The following is a 15,358-nucleotide window of genomic DNA, read 5'->3' as shown; positions in this document are numbered from 1 at the left end:
ACCTGCTTTGGAGGTAATGGACCAAATACATGGTTTTTTCTGAAGTTCCGGATAGAAATATGGGAGTCTGACTCCTAGCAATGCCAGTAGCTGTAAGCCTTGAGCCACCCAGCCTCAGTACACAATCTCTTTTGCTGACACAGGCTCTTGAGAATGCAGTGAAAATGTATGGCATGATAAAAGTGGTGAAGAGTGCCTGTGGCCCAGATGGAGCAAAGTCAGTGACTGCAAGACAGCAAAAGCTGAGTGATGCTGTACAAAACAGACCTGGCAAATTATTCCTTCAGAATGCAGATGCTGGTGCTGACATTTGTGTAAAAATTTAAAGAAACGTGCTATAAGGAGGAGCAGTTGAAAGTAAGGCAGACAAGAATAAGAAAGCTTAAATTTTTTTTATGCTGAGGCAACTACACAATAAAAGATTCCAAAAGATTCCATAAAGTTTTTGTAATTACCTAGAGTAATTTCGTACCTAGTAATATCCTTCCTGCAGCTGACCATGACAGTTCTGTGGTGCTTGGGGTGTTGTGTGCAGCACTGGTGCTGGTGGGAGCCAGGGCTGCCCCTTCAGCTCCCCGACAAGAGTTTCTAAAAACTCTTTGAATGTAATTAGGAAAAGGAACCTTAGGAGCAGCAAGCTGTGACTTGCAGGTGAGCAGCCTCAGAGCTGCAGACCTACACCTACACAGACATGACTCCTAAGTATTAATGGTAGGCCATCTTGTTGCACTGGAGATGTCCTCAACTGAAGTGCAGACACATCTGTACATGATGACATTAGTAAAGATGGCCAGAATTTTTAGTCAGAAAATGCCCGGTCAGGTCAACCAAAATATTATGGTGAGCTTAGCAAAATAGAGGTATGTTACCAAATGTAAATTATGTCTATTTTTCTGATAAATTTAGTCAAAGATCCTAGAAATAATACAACAAATAATTGAAACATTTCATTTCAATTTTATAAAAATCCACTTTTTTGTCTTATTGCTCACAAAAATAATTGCCAAAAGTTTTGGTTTGGCTCTGCCCAAAACAGTTTCTCCCCTTCCCTCTCCTCAGCTTCTTGGAACTATTAGGAAACAAAACATGAGTTATTCTACAGCTGTAATCACCAGAGATGTTATAAAGCATATTTTGACTCCTTCAGCAATAGGTTTGCCTGATGGCTTGTTCACCTCCACAGTATATAACTTAATCCACCTGACTAGGAATACCCTGGATGGATTCTTGCAAACTGACACTGACAACATCGTTATTGAAAGGGAAGGATTAATTGTACTTGGATTGTCTTCCAAAGTAATTGAGACAGCGCTTGCTTCCAGACAGACATCAAACTCAAAAGGCCTGCTCTTCCAGCTGCTCCTGGTATAGCTCATAACATCAAGACAGCAGCAAAAAATTGAAGGGTCCTGGAATTTCAAATATTCCGGAATTTCTTTGTAATGATCTGCAGCAGGTTTTCTTGATAGTGCTATATGTTATCATCTCTGGAGCTGAAAACCAGTCTCTGGATTTTTCAAAGCAGCGAAAAAAACCCTAGAGAACTGGATCTCCTTAGTCAGTGTGCACAAAGTAGCCCATCAGTGCTACACACACATCTGGACTGCACAACAAAGGTGCTTTAGCCACCATAGAGTTAGGACTGCTGAAGGCTGCTTCTTTATAAGCTGTAATGGGAGGAATTTTAGAAAAAATTCTGGAGTTCTTAATCCAAAAGTACAGCCTTCTAGCATGAAAGGACACGATATCTTTAAGATTCCTCTAGCAGGTGCATTAAGCAGCCCTTGACTAAGTTTTGATTCATTGAATGGTCTGGCTGTTAACATTATAGTTGTTCAAAGTAGTGGGTTAAGGCACTTAGTGACTATGTTAGGTCCCATTTAGGAAAAAATGTAGAATAACAGCAATTCCAACTTTCTGTTGTTGTCCTGACAATATAAGCTAAACTGAAACTGGCTGGAGAAGCAGACGGTTGCAGATGAAGTAATCTGGAAGCAAGTAGGGTCCCAGTTACTTTGGAAGACCATCCAAGTGCAGTTAATATTTCCTCCTGAGTAATTATGCTGTACCTGTGGGATTTAGCCTGCAACTGAATGAAGAACAGTTCACAAGAGTAGGTGAGTGGGATGCCAGCACCCTTTCCATCTCCTTTGATAACTTGGGTCTTTTGGTCAGTGTGGAGGCAGAACTGTAACCCAGCTTCCCCTGGGCTTACCTCCCTTGAAGTAGAAACCAGGAAAAAATGTGGAGCTACCTCCATGCAAGATTTACCTCATAACTTAAAATCTAGTTTACATAGGCGGTGGTACTTCAGTGTATTTCTCTCCTTTCAACTGGTAAAACAGACTGACTGCTGAGATACTTTTTGGGTGCCACCAGACTGAAGACGTGGTTCAGACACCATTCTCCACTGTTAGCCGTGAGTCTGCTGCAGCAGTCTGCCTTCTTTTTCCTTCACTTCAAGGTCATTCATGGAAACCACACTCTCCTCTGCCCATTTCATCATTTCCACTGTTTCTAGGCATAGGCTCCAACCTTCAGCTTCTGAGCTTGCTCATGAGCCTGCTTCCTTTAGCATTTTTGTGGTGATGATTGAAAACAGGAGTGTTTCTGCTTGCTGATCAGCAAATCCATCTCCAAAGGCATAGTAAAAAAAATAGAGGGGACTGTTTTGATTTGGACGTGACATCTGTCACTATCTATAAATCATATTAATTCTTTCTTCAAATAGGCAATGGTTTGTATAAAATGAGCCTTGCAGTCCAGAGATGTGGCAAGATGTTGATTGTGGATGTTAAACTGAATACAATGGCACTGGTTGAAAATACCATCACATCCAGTGAGGCATGTGTAAAACTCCCTGAAAGATAGTCATAAGATAGCAGTCTTTGAATCCTTAGCATGACATCCAACAAAGATGTCTTAAACCCTACAAAACTGAAACTGGTCAGCAGTTCTCCAAGTGTAAATAAGGAAGCATCAAAGCCTAGCCCTAGGATAGGTTCTGCCTTTTTGTTCATTGTCATACTTTGGAAATAACTTCTATTCTGAATGACTTCGCTAGTGATACCACTGTAGCATCCATGGTGGTATTTGTGAAATAATACATTTTTTTGAAACCATGCAACTAGTTTGATGCCTGCTTGCATGCTTTCCCTTCTCAAGCTAGTCATAGTCATCTTCAATTTCTTCTTCAAAAAAAGGGCACAGCAGATTGATCTTCCAAAGCCAGGCTTGCCCATGGCTCTTCATCTAACACTTTATCTGGTTGGAACCATATAGTAGATGCCACCTTTCTGTTGACAGTATTTGCTTTACTGTAATTTTTTCCACTAGAGTAGGTTACTTGCATCCCCCTTGCTAGAGCCTTGAACCTCTACATATTTCAGCCTGTAAAAAGGGATTTCTTCAGAGGAGTCCTTCCAACTCATGGTGGTGGAAAAGGCAGTTTGCATAGACACCTTTAGTTCTTCTCCAGAAATGACACGCCAAAACCATCTTTAGTAGTAAAACCCTTTTGTTTAAAAAAATGTAATTGTGTGGGTCCTCTGACCCAGAATGGCTTTTTGGTTACCAGAAACAGACGGATTTATCCCATCATAGAAGGTAGCTTCTAGTCTTTATTTTACATCAAGTAAGTTAAAGACTTCTTAAACTTAACTGCCCAGGTGTAGCTATGGGCTGTCTTTAATTGTACGTCGTGAGACAATGTTTTTGCTAATTAGAATTGCTATCTGATAAGCACTGCCAAGAGCTACTGGCATTTTTCTAAAAGGGGTTCAGATATTTTCCTGTCTACAGAGTTGATCTGTTGTAAAGATCTACTCTTGACCAAGGTGTTCATCCCTGAAGTCTCTAAAGATACTGCTTACATTTTCTATGGCAGAGTTAGAGCTTCTCAGAAGTGTCCAAAACAGCAAAGGAGAGGACAAAGCCACCAAGCACTAAACTATAGGAGAACACTGTTGATTAAAACATCCATTAAACTATTGTTAAGGAAGATCCCAGGGAGGAAGATTTTTAACTACAGAAAGAAATGTGGAAGTTATTGTCCTTACTACTAAGTTCAGTTACTGTCAATTACTCAGTAATTATTTTATCTTATCTGATTTCAGGCAGATGGAGCTAGAGAGAGACTATCAGAACAACAGTACAACCGCCTGGTGGAGTACATCACAAAGACATCTTATCACCTCACTCCCAGCACCGCGATAGTGCCAGCATTGCAAACTGTGGCTACCGAACACCTTCCAACTATAACAAAAACATACCAATATGTAGTTGATAAAAATTTTGCCCAAGTATTCATTAGCAAATTCACCATGGTGAAAAATAAAGCCTTGAGGAAAGGTTTTAATTAATTATTTGTGGTGAGTATAGCAATACCTTACCGTTTTGAAAGTAATGCTTTCTCTGCAGTAACCTACATCAAGTAGAGATGCATGTAATATTTGAAGAGGTAGGAGATGATAACAAAGTTAAGCCCAACAGGTCTTCTAATCTTGACAACATTCCTGCTCCCTAGCCAGATACTAGTGCTGGAAGGAAAGTGTTCTAGCAAATGAATAAAGTGAAAAGGAACAGCCTTGGACTATAGCTCAATCAAAATCCTTTTTCTTTACAATAACCAAAAATCAGAGAATAAGGAAAAATTGCATGCACACAGACATTTTTGCCACACACACAAAATGTGTATCAATACCTACTACATCATATTTTAGGGTCTGCCAGTTTCTGTTATAAACCAGGTTTATAACTCAGCTGTAAAAACTTGCTCAAGGCTGGGCCTTTCCCCACACACATGCGCTCCCCCCGACATGTACATCCTGAGGCAAAATGTTTTCCCCCACTAAATCTGAAAAAGCCAGTGTGGCTGGTTTAAGTTACTAGTGACAGCTGGGTTTTAGCACCACTTTAACCTTAAAATAGCTTCCTTTATTTGACTGAAGTTTTGCAGGACGTTAGTCCTTAATGTAAACTAGTGCCTTTGTGTGGTTTGGAGAACAAAACATGAACTACAACATTAATTTATTTTTAAAACTGTCTGTATACAGAAACTTTATTTTATCCACCATCAAATTTTCAGGACTTTCAATGTATATATGACTGTGCATTGTCTGGTTGTTAGCTGGAAGCCAGTAACACACAGTTAAAAAATTTAAGAAATGCAGCTTAGTCTCCTTAAAATCTACCAAAAATCTATACGCTCAACGTAACATAGAGGTGCAGGTACTAAGTATAGTATAGCCTTGTTGGGTCTCACTTACTTCTGATCTGCCACCACTACACAGTACATGCTCAGTTAAGCCCCAGCTCATTTTATGCTTATCATCTTTGAACAGATAAAACCAGGGATATTTAGAAACATGACCTTTCAAACATGTTTTTGCTAAGCAAAGTGAGATTTTTTTTTTTTCCCAGTTGATCAAAGAGTATGGACCCACAGGCGCCGATTACATTGTTAATGATGCCACCACAATACACTTATGATGCTAAACGCATCAAGACAAACGAGCTTTCTAAGTGTCTTACTTTTCAGATGTTTTACAGTTTGTAGTAGACAAGAAATCACTGGCTCTGGGCACAGCTAGATTACTTTATAAACCAAATCTGACTATGGCAGTTTTATTTCAAAAACCAAAAGTTTACTTGGTTTTCAACTATGCGAGTTACTTTTTTTCCCTTTTCCATGTACTTACAGACATGAATTTTGTCTGGGGATTCCTGAACATGGCGGGCATTGGAGACAAGAACTGGAATAAAATCTGATCATCGTTTGGAGCAGATACATATGCTTTATAGTTAATAACTTCTATGCATACTTGATATGACCAAATGCACAGTAAATAAGAATGTAGTAACTGCAATGTTTTTTTCGTGAGTTCTGTTTTGTTAAAAGTTATCTCTAAAAGCCGTGTCTCTTGTGTACTGAAAATACAGAAGCCTGGGATCTGCATTGTCCTTTTCTGACTGTGAAACAAGCCCATCCATTATCAACATTTCATACAGTGATTTAATAACTTAGTCATTGTTTAAATAACACTATTTTAAAAAGGTGTATGTATATACACACATGCTTCATTCCTGAATATTTTATGGAAATAGTTTAATACTTCTAATTTTGCATATTGGTGGATAAATTGTAATATAATGAGATTGTTTAAAGATAATAAAGCTATTCCTATAATACTTGTTTTTGTGAGCTATTTGGTCATTCAGTTACAGGGTAACGAACAGGTCACTGTGTAGAATAATAAGACAGACATAGAAGCTTCACGTAGACCCCCTTAGATTCCAGTTGGTCACTGGACTTCGTCATGTACCAGAAAATGCAATAGATCATGACAGTACTTTGGAAGTAAAAACTGATGATTACCTTGCCAAAAAACGTGTGCTGAAAAGTTTTATGCTTTTGTGACTAACTGAATCAAAACAGCACTGTAGTCACCATTTGAATTAGACTAATCTGTTCATTATTTATGTGGTACACAAACCAGCCAAGAGGATGCAAACACACCTGTAAAAAAATGAGGGAAGGCAGCAGTTTAATTTCTCAAAGTTTGTAGATTGCAGCCATTGTTTAAGATACATTTGTGTTTTTCCTGAATTATATTCTCTTGGGATAAACACTTGCTTGAATTACAGTCTTTTTCAGTGAATTAAGCTAGCATCTTTACTGCATTAGGCAGGTTCTTTCTCCCCCTTCTGACCACATGTATGGAAACACGTGTGGAGACGGCATATAAATCAGCCTCTCCTACATGAGAGCTGTGTGAACTATGAAAACAAAGTTGTCCAAAGAGCAGCTGCCTGTACTTAGCTGCTAAAGCACTCCAATGTGTACTCTTAAAACATGCCTACTCTCATAATGCTCTTTAGACCTGGAGAGCTCACAACTTCCAATCTATCTTTTTAGTTTGCTTCCAGAACAATCAATCATTCCTCAAACACTCAAGAATAAAGTAAGCCAGCCAAAAATGTGAAGGCATGATCAGGCTTATACACGGCAAGACCTTTCCCAAAGTAGTTTAGGTCAAACAATTCCTTTTTATGTATTATACTTCATACATAAATACAGCAAAAACCTTTACAGACAGTTGGGCTGGTCTCACTGCAGACAAGCATGTCTTTCAGCTGTGCATCACCTAGAAACAGCATGCCAGACCCTGTAACAGGCAACTGATTAGGGTCTAACTCACACAGGGCTTTCTTGTACTGCGCTGAGTCCTGCTCCCAGTTGTTTGTGAGACAGGATTAGCTGACCTCTTGCTGGCAAAAGCAAAAAAAAAAAGGAAGGGAGGGGCTGGGGGATTGATGGGTTGGTACTGATTTCAGAAAAGGTTAGCCCTTCTGCCTATTCCTATGTATGTTAGGTACCCAGCTTTGCCCTCCTTCCCACTCCAGAGGAAAGCGAGCTATGGGTTGGTTGGCACTGCCTGCTGAAAGGAAATACTTGCTTTGCAGCCATTGTGAAATCACAGTATATACAGAAAGCGACAATTAATTATAACCTACAGACTCTCAAAGCACAGACAAAAGTTAGCGCTCACCTTTTGTTGTTGTGGTTGAATCCATTTAGCCAGAAACATCTTCGAGCTCTGCTGTATGGTCAAAGAGCCACAGTCAGTCACAAAACTCTGATTTCTTTAAATCAATGCGTGCTGGTAACTGAAGGAACACAGACTGCAACAATAACTGCCCTTGGCCATAACAGTTTAGAAGAAACTTACTTAGAATTTAAAAGTAAATTAATTCATAGCAACTGGGAAGAATAGAGGGGCTAGAGCTGCAAGGGAAGTCAGGTCTGTTTGTTAGCCTGCACATGTGGCAGTAGCAAGTTTCTTTCCCTCTGAAGCTGTCAGTATGACTAAAGACCCCTGGCTATTCCAACCTGCAGACATGCCTGAGAAAAATGTTAGTCAGTACTTAATGGCACACACTGTTTATATTGTGCACTGGGAAGACAAATGGGTATCATTTGCTATTGTTAAGCTTTGGTTTACATTTATAGAAGCAGGGGTATTTTGATTACTAGATGGTTTCCCCTGCACCACTAATGTCAAACTCTTTCTTTGCTTAAAGGAAGCACTGCCTGTATGAGAAGTTTAAAGAAAATCCCACCTTACTCTGCAATAGTGTGCTGGATCAAATACATTGCTTATGTGCTTTCATTAGTCCAAATGTTGCTCACAGATTCCTATTAATTGTTAAGTAGTTAATGATCCATTTAAAATAATAAGAGTTAGTCCAAACAGGATTTGAACTCAAGACCTTCAAATACAACACAGATGGCTTAGTTTGTCATGCTGCTTCATACAAAGCAGCCTTCCCTCCTTTCACGCAATCAGCTTTGACTCCTCTCCTAGTACCCACATTCAGCAATCAGGAGCTACAGTCCTAGTACCATCTTCAACCTCAGCAACAGGCAATGCACAGAGCATGTTCCAAATGATGGGCATCGTGGCAGAAGACAAGAGCATCAGGTCTTGCACTACACGGAATGTAGCAGAGATCAAAACGATGCTTAGCTGACTACTTCCAGATACTAAAAAGGAGATGATACATGTCTAGAAGCAGCATGCAAAGATTTTTCACTACCATAATACACTATAATAAGTGTTTCTTATTTTGTCTGCCCTCTCTCCCCTTGTACATCAAATATATGTGAACATAGCTGCAGTTTAGAGTCACTTCTCAATTAGCGTAACACACCATGTATAGGAGCGGGCATTTGCACAGTTTATAAGTCTGGATGTAACAGCTTGCTGCTGTAAGGAAGGCAATACAGTGATGGCAGCAGAAAAAGACAGGAAGGTTGACTAGTATATTTCCAGAATTCCTCTTCAAATTCTTTCATCTCAAAGTCAGTTCACCTTGTGAAGCCAGAGATAACACAGACCCTTCCAGAAATCCAGCCTCTCCCTTCCTGTAACAACTATCCTCTTGCATATTCCCATCAGCAGCTGGGACAACCTAGCTGTAACTGCTTAGGGATAGACTTTGTTATCAAATGTGGAATTTAGCCATAACAGAGATGCAAATAATTCCTGGGGGAAAGAAAAGTAGACTTAGTCATCTTGAGCAATTTAGGAAGACTTTCCACCACTCTTCCCAACATCTGAGCATTTAAGCATTTCGACATTAATGAAGACAACTAAGCGCCACTGACATATGTATTTTAATTTATCGAGTTACATTGGAGCATGCCATGCACTGAAGTGCATTACACTTTACAATTCAGTGAACAAATAAGGTTCGGTCATCAAGTCTCCTTAGACTGAAGGGGATCTGCAAGACAAAAAAAAATATTAAGTTACATTGGACAAACTTCATGCTCTAAGTAAACATATTAGAATGTATGAATGCAAAGCAATAGAGAGAAATGTTTATGTGGTGGTTTAGTCTAGAGGAATTCCCCCTGTTATTTCCTGATGGTTTAAGATTCACACACCCTTCATGTGGCAAACAGAAGTGAAACATGGAACAAATCAAGAGCTGGAACAATACCGCACAGCACATCAGATTCACTATACATGCTTTACTGATAACTGAATCAATCTTGCTAAAGGCCTGAAAGAGAAAGGAATGCAGCTTTCAGATAGGAGCCAGAGAGGAAACAAGTGGTGTAGGCAACCTACCAAGGAAGGAAGAAAACCAAATTCAAATTGCTTCTCCACGTTATATTGAACACAATCCAAGACCGGCTGTGCTCCATGACAAGAGTCATGCAAGTGGTTAGCACCGAACTCTTAGCTTGCCCCGTTATTCTGTTACTGAGCACACTGTAGAGGTAGGATACTCCTCAAACCTATACTTGCACTTAGTTTCCATTATCGGTATCACCACAGGAAGTAGACGCGACAGCGTAAATTCACACTCGGGTACCAAGTTGCCTACATGCCCAGCAGGAACAAACTCGATGCAGAGTGCCAAGCTAACAGCTTAACTCATGAATTCTCCTCCCTGCCTGCCCTACCCTTTCCTCAACTGTGGGGCTAAGTACTGATTCAGAGTGAGTATTCAAGGAGTTAGACCACTGTATTTACTGCCACATACAGGATATACTCCAATAAAATGGGAGATGTAGGGCATGCATGACCACTGTACCCTTAGGTAACTATACCAAAAAAAGCATCAAATCCAACTTCCATAGCTAAGATTTAAGCTACTGAGGCAAATGAAAATGTCTTCCATCTGTTCTGCGTACTTGTCCTTTTCACAGTCTTTCCAGAACATCTGAAACACTGGCATTGTTTTCCCCTTCTTCTACTTATGTATTCATGTGCAGGCACAAAAAAACCCAACCTCTTTCCACTATGAAGGAGTAAAAAACATCAGTTCTTATATAAATATGCCAAGGAATAAGAAGCATCAGCAATTCAAACAAAATCACACAAAGATTTGACTTTCACATTTTCTTTTGAGCTGGTGTAATTAAGGAATGGAAGAAATGTTTAGGAAACATTTAATTTTAACAGGTGCACACAATGTGCAACTTTTTTTTTTTTTTAGCTGCAAATGGGAACATAAGCTAACTGAGAGTGGAGCTCTATTTGCACTGAAAAAAATTCTGCTCATGATTCCAATTAAATATTCAACATGCATCCTTGTTGACAGTGTTTGTTTCAAATGATTTTACCACCAGATGGCCTTTCAGAATACTCTGATGAAGGCCACCTGACTAAAGAATGCAATTCCAGTGTCTAAGAAAGTTTGAAAGTGCCTATATATTGGCAATAGGACCGAACCAGAGGCAGAATTACCACAACTAAAACAAGGTAAATTTGTCATATCATTATTTATCTTTGTTGCAGGCATAGCTAAAGAAGTTTCCCCCTCTCACAAAAAAAAAAACCCAAAACAAAACAAAACAGAGACTGCCACAGAGGTTTTTTTCTTTTTAAATTTGTTAGAAGAGCTGGAACTCTGCTTTTTTTATGTAATTATGTTATGCAGAAACCTGATAGTTGTAGATTGTCACACAACAGAATTTAGTATTAATAGTGTTAAGTACAAATCTTCTATTCGATCTTGCTGCTTTAAGCAAACAGGCTGAGAAAATCCAGCTGGCCAGGATAATTAGAGCCACAGATTATCACGTAATGATCACAATATGAAAACATTCCAAAAGAATGAAAAAGCTATCACTCTAGATTAGTTTGAAGTCATTTTAAGAGAAGCAGAGAACTCAACATAAGAAACTTGGATCAAGAAAGGGGGAGGAATTCTTTATTGAATTGCCTCTGCTTGTGCAGTTTAGTGAGTGTGCTTATTAATAACTACAACAAGGTCGAAATCAAGACTTTTTTTCCCTGATGTTATGATAAGTAAGGGAGAACAAAGTTTGGTAGTCTTCAAACAAAAGGCAGTGTTAAGTGCTAGAAAAATAGTATCGTGAACAAAGTTCTACTCAAGTTTAATTCAGTATGGCAAAAATCTTGAGTATTATTACACAGAGCTGTATGCCACTGCGATTTTATATATATATTTATGTATGTATATACGTATGTATTTAAATGTATTTCCCCTCATGACTAGTTATCTTCCCCCTCTCACCAACTTCAAAAAACAAAAGGATGTGCGGAAGCTGTCCCTGTTTCTTACATTAAAATGCCTGCTATGAGAGAAAAAACACCTCGCCCTTTCCTCATTCACTGTACCACCACAAGTAAGTAGTAGATATAGATAGCCTGAAGCTAAGCAGTTCAAGATGTGACAGCATCAACATAACAGTGGTATCAGGCAAGTCTTGTAGTTTAATACAAGAGCTTTGTCTCCCTTCCATGGCTGCATGAGGAGGGAAAGGCCTGACATCACTGTGCAAGTCTCCTGTATCACAGAAGTTAAACAAATTACCCAAAAGGTATTCAGCAGCTTTCTATTATGCCCTTACTCCCTGCTCCCCAGTTCCCATATTCCTTCATGTTTTTATTACCCGGAGGTCTCTCGAGTGCAATTTGTATCCTTTTTCTTTGGGAGCACCTTTCTTTTGATGAAGAAGGAAGAACCTCCAAATAGAAGCACAGTGTTTCACTGAAACAATCTAGTTTACTCTTGTTCTAATGCAAAGTAGCTTATTACCTGCAAATGCAGGTTACCATCATTTGGGCGGTGCAGACTCAAACACACCAGCTGCTCTCATGGCTTCGAAGTCCTTCATGGGATCATAGTTTTTATAGAACTCTGCATAAGCTCGTTTCCTGGGGTCAGCAACTCCAAACTGGAAATACACACAGAAAATTAAAGCTTGCAAAGCTTTACAAACTGAATTTTTTTCTATTAGTGCTATGATATGTATCAGTAGATATGAGTCTAAAAACCCTTTAGCTCAAATTAGTAAAATATTACTTTGTGCCTGTTCAAATCCACAGCTGAGGCTACCTGACCATTGGTCAGGAAAACAAATGTCTGAAGTGAAACCTTAAAAAGAAAGTCCGTTACAAGATAACACATTAGACTTTAAAGATCCAGAAACACTCCACCTATATTGACACTCAAGTGCCCAATGCCCTCCCTGCTAATACTTTTATACATAAAACATGCCATTATGGCAAGTACTGTGCCAGTGGGCAGCTGCAAAACTGTAACTCCAAAAAAAAGTCACCCTAAAACAATGTATTACATTTGAGCTACACTGTAGGTCAACTACAGAGGTCTGGTAAAATGTTGTAAAACTGCCAAGCCACTCTTACAGCTCACCAACATAAAAAGACACAATCCTGACTCCTTGGATACTCGTTCACCTGAAGCACAGGGATATGCTCAAAAAGCCCCCAAATATGTGAAGGCAAGTCCAAGGTGGGTTTGTCCAACAGTATCTAACATGTAACGAAGTAAATCACTACTGAGATCCATGTTACTTGTTTTAAATGTGGTCTGCTACCTTAAAAGTGTATTAATGTGGGGGTGCGAAATCAGATATAAAAGCACAGACTATTAAAAAAAATGATATTGTAAGTCCGACCACAAACTAGCTTGCCTACCTCTTAACAGACGTGTTAAGTAGATGTTGAGCTTTAACTGTGCAAGCTCATTGTTTCTGACAGACATTTGCTGATCTCTGAGATTAAGTAGACTGTGATACTTCTGTGATGAACAACCTGAAATTAATTTAATTTCTAGTAACTTTTATCAGTAGCTTCCCGAGTACTCAAATGCTGCAAACAGGATATGAGTGAGTTAAATGGGCAAACCAAGATCCAGTTCTTCCATGGTAATTCAAATTGTGTTGCTTGCTTTGCATATGAGATCTGAGAATTATCTAGTAAAGGCACTCAAGAACTACCGCTCTTTGTCAGAAGTCTCCTAAGGATCAAGAAAAACAAACTCCAATCTGTAGGTGGGTTTTGGGGGGAAATGTCATGCGCCGTTTCCACATGATACTTTAAAAGAAAGGATAAAGGGACCATACTAGCCTTCCCCGCACTGATATCTTCAGTGTGAAGGATGGTTTTTCCAAATTGCTTATGAACAAGTTTTCTGAAATCAGTCTAGAGATACAGTAAGACTCTGACAACTCTCTTGAGTCTCGGATACTGTGACAGAGAGGGACACAGACTATCTAGAGTTAATGTATCTCAATTGTGCGAATGATCAAGAGTAGTCTAGGACTAGGAGACTCAAGCTTAAGTTGTCACGAATTGTGTGACCTTGATCACACAGCTTAAAGGCATCACATTATTCATATCATTTCTTCAAATGAAGATTAGGAAGATTTATTTATGTTCTGGAAGCATGCTTACAAAAATACATTACTAAAGCTTTCTGATGAACAGCTCAACTAGCTCTCAACAAAAAAATATTATGAATTCTTAAAACACTCTAATGAGTCCAGTTTATAATTGAATGACTACAGAGCTCACCTTGTATAAAGCCGCACATCCCACAGATACAAAAAATGCCCCAAATAGGTGAAACTTCATCCGTCTGGCCAAAAGGCGCCGCATTTGTGGCTTAGGCAATAGGGCAGATGACATGGTGATTATATTTCCTAATTAAAAAAAAAAAAAAAAAAAATAGAAGAGAATTGTGCGACAAGAAGCTCTACTTAAGTAATTTTCCATAACTCTACTCTAGAAAGATTGTGCTTTTTGTATTGTGCAATAATCATCTTCACAACATATGCAACAGCGTTCCTCTCGATTGACTTTTCAATGAGAATATTTAAGGGACAACATTCAAGGACAATGTATTTCTGACATGAATCTAAGTAAGTTTTTATACTCCTTACACCCAGTACCCATGGAATCAAGACTGGCCTTCGCTGTTCGTACTAAACCCTTCCCTCCCCGCAGGGTCTAGCATTTCAGGCCTGCTGTCCTGGTGCTTACATCAGAAGACATTCAGAACATCAATCACATTTTATTCATTTCTGAGGAAAAGCACACGCCTCTCGAACTAGCTCGTGGTTTGTTTTTTTTTAAAGTAACCGCAAACCCTATTGCATTACGGGATGGTTTGTTTTTTTTTTCTAGCGGGTAACCTTTTACGAAAAACCTGCAAGGCCTGAAGCAGGCGGCTCCTCTAAACACTAAAGGTTCACGCAGCAGGGAGCGGCTCCGAGGCAGGGCTGTCCGCAGGGTGCTGCTGCTGCTGCCGCCGCCCTCTGCGCAGCCCCCTGCGCTCACAGGGCCACGGGGCGGGAGCGAGGGCCGGCCGGTGCCCCAGCTGTCCCCAAAGGCCTTAGTGCTGCCCACAGCCGCGCCCGCCCGCTTCCCGCTCGCGCTTCAGAGGAACCATCGCAGACGGGCCCCCCGCCGTTACCGGAGGCAGGGCCCCCGCAGCGCCGTGGCCAGACTGAGACAAAGCCCCGCACTGGTTCCCCCCCCCTCACAGAAGGCGCTCGGGCCCCTCGCTGCCCTCCAGCAGGGCGTCCGCCGCCGCGGGGCCCCTCCCCGCCACCCTCAGGGACGCGCAGAGGTCACGGGCGGCCGAGGGGAGGGGAGGGGAGAGCGGCGGCTGGCGGCCGTTGGGCTGAGGGGAGGGGGACAGGGGACCCGGCGGCGGGAACGCGAGCGCGGCCTCACCTCAGCGCGGGCCCACCAACGTCCTTCCGCCCCGCCGCCCGGGCACCCTCTGCGGCCCCGCTAACCCCGCATGCGCGGGAGGCGGTGGCCTGGGTACGGCGTGCGGCTGGGCTCAAACCCGGCACGGCGGGGGGGGGGGCGCGGGGGGGAGGGCGCGCGGGGAGGAGGGCGGCCGGCCTCGCCATCGCCGAGCTAGAGCTGAGGGAGGAGGGCGTGCCGCCCACCTGAAGGACGGCCGGGCCCCCCCTGCAGCGCCGAGGGGCTCAGCGAGGGGCCCTTCCCTCGCCTCGGGCCTCCCGGGCGCCGAACACCCTCGGCGGGCGCAGCGACCC

At 41.3% G+C, this 15,358-nt stretch overlaps 2 protein-coding genes across 8 annotated transcripts in view; one reads left to right on the top strand and one right to left on the bottom strand.

The window, feature by feature from the left end:
- VPS13B (vacuolar protein sorting 13 homolog B (yeast)) overlaps nucleotides 1-4,431 on the top strand; it is a 484,692-nt gene extending 480,261 nt beyond the window's left edge. For all 7 annotated transcript variants that reach the window (XM_010577053.1, XM_010577052.1, XM_010577051.1 and 4 more), the window contains one exon: nucleotides 4,116-4,431. In XM_010577053.1, coding sequence (XP_010575355.1) covers nucleotides 4,116-4,361 — 246 coding nt within the window. In that variant the 3' untranslated portion in view covers nucleotides 4,362-4,431. The remainder of the gene's footprint in view (nucleotides 1-4,115) is intronic.
- Nucleotides 4,432-9,162: 4,731 nt separating this feature from the next.
- On the bottom strand, nucleotides 9,163-15,095 carry LOC104837728 (cytochrome c oxidase subunit 6C). The gene is made up of 4 exons (XM_010577050.1): nucleotides 15,027-15,095; nucleotides 13,863-13,990; nucleotides 12,099-12,220; nucleotides 9,163-9,288 (listed from the first exon to the last, which is right to left on the bottom strand). Exons 2-3 carry the CDS (start codon nucleotides 13,974-13,976, stop codon nucleotides 12,101-12,103), a joined length of 234 nt encoding a protein of 77 aa, XP_010575352.1. The 5' UTR covers nucleotides 13,977-13,990; nucleotides 15,027-15,095; the 3' UTR covers nucleotides 9,163-9,288; nucleotides 12,099-12,100.
- Between the last annotated feature and the right edge of the window lie 263 nt (nucleotides 15,096-15,358).

The sequence above is a fragment of the Haliaeetus leucocephalus genome, unplaced genomic scaffold (genome assembly GCF_000737465.1).
Source record: "Haliaeetus leucocephalus isolate CR32 unplaced genomic scaffold, Haliaeetus_leucocephalus-4.0 Scaffold555, whole genome shotgun sequence".
In the NCBI taxonomy this organism is placed as follows: Eukaryota; Metazoa; Chordata; class Aves; order Accipitriformes; family Accipitridae; genus Haliaeetus; species Haliaeetus leucocephalus.
This window is presented reverse-complemented; position numbering and strand designations above follow the sequence as displayed.